A 9,803-nucleotide genomic window follows, 5' to 3' on the forward strand; every position below is an offset into this window, starting at 1 on the left:
TATTAGTAGCACAGGCTACTGATGAGAAGGACTCTGGTTTGGTGTGGTTTATTAGTAGCACAGGCTACTGATGAGAAGACTGGTTTGGTGTGGTTTATTAGTAGCACAGGCTACTGATGAGAAGACTGGTTTGGTGTGGTTTATTAGTAGCACAGGCTACTGATGAGAAGGACTCTGGTTTGGTGTGGTTTATTAGTAGCACAGGCTACTGAGGAGAAGACTGGTTTGGTGTTGCAGCAGAATGCTCTCTCTCCAGCCTGGCAGACTGTTAATGTTTAGAAACAACATGTTATATGTATTTTCACTCCACTTAGTCACACCACACTTATTCTAGTGTACAATTGGCAACTGGGTTGATTTCTTTGAATTACAGGAATACGTCACTGTTAATTTTTCCGCCACAATCACATGTTCACATGCACATACTCACATACAAACTGTACATAATCAATCCGTCCTGAGCTGTTCATAGACTCTCTCTCTCTCTTTCTCTCTCTATATCTCTCTCTTGTTCTCTTTTTCTTTTTCTTTCTCTCTCTTACTCTCTCTCTATCTCTCCCCTCTCTCACTCCCCTGTTTCTCTCTCCCCTATGCCTCTCAATTCAATTCAAGGGGCTTTATTGGCATGGGAAACATATGTTAACATCGCCAAAGCAAGTGAGGTAGATAATATACAAAAGTGAAATAAACAATAAAAATGAACAGTAAACATTATCTCTCTCCCCTGTCTCTATCTCTCCCTGTCTCCCTCCCCTGTCTCTCTCCCTGTCTCTCTCTCCCTGTCTCTCTCCCCTGTCTCTCTCTCTCTCCCTATGTCTCTCTCTCCCTGTCTCTCTCTCCCTGTCTCTCTCATCAGCCGCCGTGCTCCATTATGAGTTCCACTCCTCTGCATGAGCCAGAGGCCCAGGTCCTTCAGCAGCCCCATAATGGTGAACCCCAGCCTGAGCAGGGCCAGGGCCAGGGCCAGGACCAGGGCCAGGGTGGCGGTCAAGGTCAGGGCCAGGGCCAGGGTGGGGAGGTGGTTCCCTCAGGCAGTGTAACCTCCCGACCCCATCAGCCCCACTCAGACCCCCAGGCCTCCAGACGCGTCTGCTTCTATAAGAGTGGAGACCCCCAGTTTGGTGGCCACCGGATGGTCATCAATGCCAGGACCTTCAAGACCTTCGATGCCCTCCTGGATGCCCTGTCTAAGAAGGTGATTCGATTATTGATTATAGATTGATTGATTTGATTTATATTGGATATAATGTATCATCTGTTGTTTACAGGAAATGCTCTGTGTTAAAATCAACAACAAAAATAAGACATTGCGTCTGACATGATTTAGAACTCTAACCCCTCCCCTTCCTGTGTAGGAAGGAGCCGTTCTTCTCTGCAGTACCCCCCATGTAGTCAACATATAATTCCCATAACTCCATGTCTCCATGTTCCAAAGGTCCCCCTGCCATTCGGGGTCCGCACCATCACCACCCCCCGTGGATCCCACCCTGTCCGGGGTCTGGAAGAGCTGCAGGATGGGGGCTCCTATGTCTGCTCGGACCAGCGGAAGGTGAAGCCCCTCAACCTGGACATGGCTAACCGCCGCCAGCCACCCTGGAACACCACCACCCGGCCCGTCAGCGGGGGTCGGAGGGCGCAGCGAGGGAATCGTGGAGTCCCCGGGGTCATCAACCGGCCGGCAGACACGAGGGTCAGGACCCCTAAAAGGCTGATAGTATTTAAGAATAGAGACCCCAGTGTGAGGAGGACTGTAGTTCTGCAGAGAAGAACGGCTCCAACCTACGACGCTCTACTGGATTACCTATCAGTCATCATGCAGTTCCCTGTACTGAAGCTGTACTCACCAGACGGCAGCAGGGTAGGTCATCATGCTGTACTCACCAGGCAGCAGGGTAGGTCATCATGCTGTACTCACCAGACGGCAGCAGGGTAGGTCATAATGCTGTACTCACCAGGCAGCAGCAGGGTAGGTCATCAAGCTGTACTCACCAGGCGGCAGCAGGGTAGGTCATCATGCTGTACTCACCAGACGGCAGCAGGGTAGGTCATAATGCTGTACTCACCAGGCAGCAGCAGGGTAGGTCATCAAGCTGTACTCACCAGGCGGCAGCAGGGTAGGTCATCATGCTGTACTCACCAGGCGGCAGCAGGGTAGGTCATCATGCTGTACTCACCAGACGGCAGCAGGGTAGGTCATCATGCTGTACTCACCAGGCGGCAGCAGGGTAGGTCATCATGCTGTACTCACCAGACGGCAGCAGGGTAGGTCATCATGCTGTACTCACCAGGCGGCAGCAGGGTAGACCTTCATGCTGTACTCACCAGATGGCAGCAGGGTAGGTCATCATGCTGTACTCACCAGACGGCAGCAGGGTAGGTCATCATGCTGTACTCACAAGGCAGAAGCAGGGTAGGTCATCATGCTGTACTCACCAGACGGCAGCAGGGTAGGTCTTAATGCTGTACTCACCAGATGGCAGCAGGGTAGGTCATCATGCTGTACTCACCAGGCAGCAGCAGGGTAGGTCATCATGCTGTACTCACCAGGCGGCAGCAAGGTAGGTCATCAAGCTGTACTCACCAGACGGCAGCAGGGTAGGTCATCATGCTGTACTCACCAGGCGGCAGCAGGGTAGACCTTCATGCTGTACTCACCAGACGGCAGCAGGGTAGGTCATCATGCTGTACTCACCAGGCGGCAGCAGGGTAGGTCATCATGCTGTACTCACCAGACGTTATCAGGGTAGGTCATCATGCAGTACTCACCAGACGATCCTAGGATGTCTTTTACATTGTAATGAATAAGATTATATGGAAAGGGAGGACCTGATCCTACATCTGTAATCATATTCTGAGACTCGTTGCGAGTACGGGTATCTGTTATTAGTAGCTTAGTTTCTGACTAAAGAACATGTTAGTTTCTGACTAAAGAACTAAAGAACAACATGTTGGTTTCTGACTAAAGAACTAAAGAACAACATGTTAGTTTCTGACTAAAGAACAACATGTTGGTTACTGACTAAAGAACAACATGTTGGTTACTGACTAAAGAACAACATGTTAGTTTCTGACTAAAGAACAACATGTTAGTTTCTGACTAAAGAACAACATGTTAGTTTCTGACTAAAGAACTAAAGAACAACATGTTGGTTACTGACTAAAGAACAACATGTTGGTTTCTGACTAAAGAACAACATGTTGGTTACTGACTAAAGAACAACATGTTAGTTTCTGACTAAAGAACTAAAGAACAACATGTTGGTTACTGACTAAAGAACAACATGTTAGTTTCTGACTAAAGAACAACATGTTAGTTACTGACTAAAGAACAACATGTTGGTTTCTGACTAAAGAACTAAAGAACAACATGTTAGTTTCTGACTAAAGAACAACATGTTAGTTTCTGACTAAAGAACAACATGTTGGTTACTGACTAAAGAACTAAAGAACAACATGTTAGTTTCTGACTAAAGAACAACATGTTAGTTTCTGACTAAAGAACAACATGTTGGTTACTGACTAAAGAACTAAAGAACAACATGTTAGTTTCTGACTAAAGAACAACATGTTAGTTTCTGACTAAAGAACAACATGTTGGTTACTGACTAAAGAACAACATGTTAGTTTCTGACTAAAGAACAACATGTTAGTTTCTGACTAAAGAACAACATGTTAGTTTCTGACTAAAGAACAACATGTTAATTACTGACTAAAGATCAACATGTTAGTTACTGACTAAAGAACAACATGTTAGTTTCTGACTAAAGAACAACATGTTAGTTTCTGACTAAAGAACAACATGTTAGTTTCTGACTAAAGAACAACATGTTAGTTTCTGACTAAAGAACTAAAGAACAACATGTTGGTTTCTGACTAAAGAACTAAAGAACAACATGTTAGTTACTGACTAAAGAACAACATGTTGGTTTCTGACTAAAGAACAACATGTTAGTTTCTGACTAAAGAACAACATGTTAGTTTCTGACTAAAGAACAACATGTTGGTTTCTGACTAAAGAACAACATGTTAGTTTCTGACTAAAGAACTAAAGAACAACATGTTAGTTTCTGACTAAAGAACAACATGTTAGTTTCTGACTAAAGAACAACATGTTAGTTTCTGACTAAAGAACTAAAGAACAACATGTTAGTTTCTGACTAAAGAACAACATGTTAGTTTCTGACTAAAGAACAACATGTTAGTTACTGACTAAAGAACTAAAGAACAACATGTTAACTACTGACTAAAGAACAACATGTTAGTTTCTGACTAAAGAACAACATGTTGGTTACTGACTAAAGAACTAAAGAACAACATGTTAGTTACTGACTAAAGAACTAAAGAACAACATGTTAGTTACTGACTAAAGAACAACATGTTAGTTTCTGACTAAAGAACAACATGTTAGTTTCTGACTAAAGAACTAAAGAACAACATGTTAGTTACTGACTAAAGAACTAAAGAACAACATGTTAGTTTCTGACTAAAGAACAACATGTTAGTTTCTGACTAAAGAACTAAAGAACAACATGTTAGTTTCTTACTAAAGAACAACATGTTCGTTTCTGACTAAAGAACAACATGTTAGTTACTGACTAAAGAACTAAAGAACAACATGTTACACGCGCCGTTAGCTGACTAAAGAACAACAGTGGCTGCTAGCCTGTTAGCTGACTAAAGAACAACATGTTGCTGACTGACTAAAGAACAACATGTTAGTTTCTGACTAAAGAACAACAGTGCTGCTAGCCGTTAGCTGACTAAAGAACTAAAGAACAACATGTTAGTTTCTGACTAAAGAACAACATGTTAGTTCTGCTGACTGCCAGAGACGACTGACAACATGTTAGTTTCTGACTAAAGAACTAAAGAACAACATGGTCGCTGCCGGCTGCGCCGGCGCGCCATGTTAGTTTCTGACTAAAGAACAACATGTTAGTTTCTGACTAAAGAACAACATGTTAGTTACTGACTAAAGAACAACATGTTAGTTTCTGACTAAAGAACAACATGTTAGTTTCTGACTAAAGAACAACATGTTAGTTTCTGACTAAAGAACAACATGTTGGTTTCTGACTAAAGAACTAAAGAACAACATGTTAGTTTCTGACTAAAGAACAACATGTTAGTTTCTGACTAAAGAACAACATGTTAGTTACTGACTAAAGAACAACATGTTGGTTTCTGACTAAAGATTTATTCAATTTGTAAGTCGCTCTGGATAAGAGCGTCTGCTAAATGACTTAAATGTAATGTAAATGTAAAGAACAAATCAAATCAAATCAAATTTATTTTTATATAGCCCTTCGTACATCAGCTGATATCTCAAAGTGCTGTACAGAAACCCAGCCTAAAACCCCAAACAGCAAGCAATGCATGTGAAAGAAGCACGGTGGCTAGGAAAAACTCCCTAGGAAAAACTCCCTAGAAAGGCCAAAAACCTAGGAAGAAACCTAGAGATGAACCAGGCTATGAGGGGTGGCCAGTCCTCTTCTGGCTGTGCAGGGTGGATATTACAACAGAACATGGTCAGATGTTAAAATGTTAAAATGTTCATAAATGACCAGCATGGTCAAATAATAATAATCATAGTAGTTGTCGAGGGTGCAACAAGCACGTCCGGTGAACAGGTCAGGGTTCCATAGCCGCAGGCAGAACAGTTGAAACTGGAGCAGCAGCACGGCCAGGTGGACTGGGGACAGCAAGGAGTCATCATACCAGGTAGTCCTGAGGCATGGTCCTAGGGCTCAGGTCCTCCGAGAGAAAGACGGGAGAAGAGAGAGAGAGAGCATATTTAAATTCACACAGGACACCGGATAAGACAAGAGAAATACTCCAGATGTAACAGACTGACCCTAGCCCCCCGACACATAAACTACTGCAGCATAAATACTGGAGGCTGAGACAGGAGGGAGCAGAAGACACGTGGCCCCTCCGGCCCCCGGACAGGGCCAAACAGGCAGGATATAACCCCACCCACTTTGCCAAAGCACAGCCCCAACACCACTAGAGCGATGTCTCCAACCACCAACTTACCGTCCTAAGACAAGGCCGAGTATAGCCCACAACGATCTCCGCCATGGCACAACCCAAGGGGGCGGCGCCAACCCAGACAGGAAGACCACGTCAGTGACTCAACCCACTCAAGTGACGCACCCCTCCCATGGACGGCATGGAAGAACACCAGTAAGCCAGTGACTCAGCACCTGTAAAAGGGTTAGAGGCAGAGAATCCCAGTGGAAAGAGGGGAACCGGCAAGGCAGAGACAGCAAGGGCGGTTCGTTGCTCCAGCCTTTCCGTTCACCTTCACACTCCTGGGCCAGACTATACTTAATCATAGGACCTACTGAAGAGATAAGTCTTCAGTAAAGACTTAAAGGTTGAGACTGAGTCTGCGTCTCTCACATTGGTAGGCAGACCATTCCATAAAAATGGAGCTCTATAGGAGAAAGCCCTACCTCCAGCCGTTTGCTTAGAAATTCTAGGGACAATTAGGAGGCCTGCGTCTTGTGACCGTAGCGTACGTGTAGGTATGTACGGCAGGACCAAATCGGAAAGATAGGTAGGAGCAAGCCCATGTAATGCTTTGTAGGTTAGCAGTAAAACCTTGAAATCAGCCCTTGCCTTAACAGGAAGCCAGTGTAGGGAGGCTAGCACTGGAGTAATATGATCAAATTTTTTGGTTCTAGTCAGGATTCTAGCAGCCGTATTTAGCACTAACTGAAGTTTGTTTAGTGCTTTATCCGGGTAGCCGGAAAGTAGAGCATTGCAGTAGTCCAGCCTAGAAGTAACAAAAGCATTGATTAATTTTTCTGCGTCATTTTTGGACAGAAAGTTTCTGATTTTTGCAATGTTACGTAGATGGAAAAAAGCTGTCCTTGAAACAGTCTTGATATGTTCTTCAAAAGAGAGATCAGGGTCCAGAGTAACGCCGAGGTCCTTCACAGTTTTATTTGAGACGACTGTACAACCATCCAGATTAATTGTCAGATTCAACAGAAGATCTCTTTGTTTCTTGGGACCTAGAACAAGCATCTCTGTTTTGTCCGAGTTTAAAAGTAGAAAGTTTGCAGCCATCCACTTCTTTATGTCTGAAACACAGGCTTCTAGCGAGGGCAATTTTGGGGCTTCACCATGTTTCATTGAAATGTACAGCTGTGTGTCGTCCGCATAGCAGTGAAATTTAACATTATGTTTTCGAATGACATCCCCAAGAGGTAAAATATATAGTGAAAACAATAGTGGTCCTAAAACGGAACCTTGAGGAACACCGAAATTTACAATTGATTTGTCAGAGGACAAACCATTCACAGAGACAAACTGATATCTTTCCGACAGATAAGATCTAAACCAGGCCAGAACTTGTCCATGTAGACCATTTTGGGTTTCCAATCTCTCCAAAAGAATGTGGTGATCGATGGTATCAAAAGCGGCACTAAGATCTAGGAGCACGAGGACAGATGCAGAGCCTCGGTCTGACGTCATTAAAAGGTCATTTACCACCTTCACAAGTGCAGTCTCAGTGCTATGATGGGGTCTAAAACCAGACTGAAGCGTTTCGTATACATTGTTTGTCTTCAGGAAGGCAGTGAGTTGCTGTGCAACAGCTTTTTCTAAAATTTTTGAGAGGAATGGAAGATTCGATATAGGCCGATAGTTTTTTTATAATTTCTGGATCAAGATTCGGCTTTTTCAAGAGAGGCTTTATTACTGCCACTTTTAGTGAGCTTGGTACACATCCGGTGGATAGAGAGCCGTTTATTATGTTCAACATAGGAGGGCCAAGCACAGGAAGCAGCTCTTTCAGTAGTTTAGTTGGAATAGGGTCCAGTATGCAGCTTGAAGGTTTGGAGGCCATGATTATTTTCATCATTGTGTCAAGAGATATAGTACTAAAACACTTTAGTATCTCCCTTGATCCTAGGTCCTGGCAGAGTTGTGTAGACTCAGGACAACGGAGCTTTGGAGGAATACCCAGATTTAAAGAGGAGTCTGTAATTTTCTTTCTAATGATCATGATCTTTTCCTCAAAGAAGTTCATAAATTTATTACTGCTGAAGTGAAAGCCATCCTCCATTTGCGAAGGCTGCTTTTTAGTTAGCTTTGCGACAGTATCAAAAAGAAATTTCGGATTGTTCTTATTTTCCTCAATTAAGTTGGAAAAATAGGATGATCGAGCAGCAGTGAGGGCTCTTCGATACTGCACGGTACTGTCTTTCCAAGCTAGTCGGAAGACTTCCAGTTTGGTGTGGCGCCATTTCCGTTCCAATTTTCTGGAAGCTTGCTTCAGAGCTCGTGTATTTTCTGTATACCAGGGAGCTAGTTTCTTATGACAGATGTTTTTAGTTTTTAGGGGTGCAACTGCATCTAGGGTATTGCGCAAGGTTAAATTGAGTTCCTCGGTTAGGTGGTTAACTGATTTTTGTCCTCTGACGTCCTTGGGTAGGCAGAGGCAGTCTGGAAGGGCATCAAGGAATCTTTGGGTTGTCAGAGAATTTATAGCACGACTTTTAATGCTCCTTGGTTGGGGTCTGAGCAGATTATTTGTTGCAATTGCAAACGTAATAAAATGGTGGTCCGATAGTCCAGGGTTATGAGGAAAAACATTAAGATCCACAACATTTATTCCATGCGACAAAACTAGGTCCAGAGTATGACTGTGGCAGTGAGTAGGTCCAGAGACATGTTGGACAAAACCCACTGAGTCGATGATGGCTCCGAAAGCCTTTTGGAGTGGGTCTGTGGACTTTTCCATGTGAATGTTAAAGTCACCAAAAATTAGAATATTATCTGCTATGACTACAAGATCCGATAGGAATTCAGGGAACTCAGTGAGGAACACTGCATATGGCCCAGGAGGCCTGTAAACAGTAGCTATAAAAAGTGAGTGAGTAGGCTGCATAGATTTCATGACTAGAAGCTCAAAAGACGAAAACGTCATTGTTTTTTTTTTTGTAAATTGAAATTTGCTATCGTAAATGTTAGCAACACCTCCGCCTTTGCCGGATGCACGGGGGTATGGTCACTAGTGTAACCAGGGGGTGAGGCCTCATTTAACACAGTAAATTCATCAGGCTTAAGCCATGTTTCAGTCAGGCCAATCACATCAAGATTATTATCAGTGATTAGTTCATTGACTATAACTGCCTTGGAAGTGAGGGATCTAACATTATTAAGTAACCCAATTTTGAGATGTGAGGTATCACAATCTCTTTCAATAATGGCAGGAATGGAGGAGGTCTTTATACTAGTGAGATTGCTAAAGCGAACACCGCCATTTTTAATTTTGCCCAACCTAGATCGAGGTACAGACACGGTCTCAATGGGGAAAGCTGAGCTGACTACGCTGACTGTGCTAGTGGCAGACTCCACTAAGCTGGCAGGCTGGCTAACAGCCTGCTGCCTGGCCTGCACCCTATTTCATTGTGGAGCTAGAGGAGTTAGAGCCCTGTCTATGTTCGTAGATAAGATGAGAGCACCCCTCCAGCTAGGATGGAGTCCGTCACTCCTCAACAGGCCAGGCTTGGTCCTGTTTGTGGGTGAGTCCCAGAAAAAGGGCCAATTATCTACAAATTCTATCTTTTGGGAGGGGCAGAAAACAGTTTTCAACCAGCGATTGAGTTGTGAGACTCTGCTGTAGAGCTCATCACTCCCCCTAACTGGGAGGGGGCCAGAGACAATTAATCGATGCCGACACATCTTTCTAGCTGATTTACACGCTGAAGCTATGTTGCGCTTGGTGACCTCTGACTGTTTCATCCTAACATCGTTGGTGCCGACGTAGATAACAATATCTCTATACT

At 43.8% G+C, this 9,803-nt stretch overlaps 1 protein-coding gene across 1 annotated transcript in view; it reads left to right on the forward strand.

The window, feature by feature from the left end:
- The first annotated feature begins 871 nt into the window (after positions 1-871).
- Positions 872-9,803, forward strand: part of rp1 (RP1 axonemal microtubule associated) — a 37,777-nt gene continuing 28,845 nt past the window's right edge. The window contains exons 1-2 of the mRNA XM_082973017.1: positions 872-1,195; positions 1,436-1,858. Coding sequence (XP_082829143.1) covers positions 872-1,195; positions 1,436-1,858 — 747 coding nt within the window. The remainder of the gene's footprint in view (positions 1,196-1,435; positions 1,859-9,803) is intronic.

This window comes from Salmo salar, chromosome 03, assembly GCF_965601325.2.
Source record: "Salmo salar chromosome 03, fSalSal1, whole genome shotgun sequence".
NCBI classification, from domain to species: domain Eukaryota; kingdom Metazoa; phylum Chordata; class Actinopteri; order Salmoniformes; family Salmonidae; genus Salmo; species Salmo salar.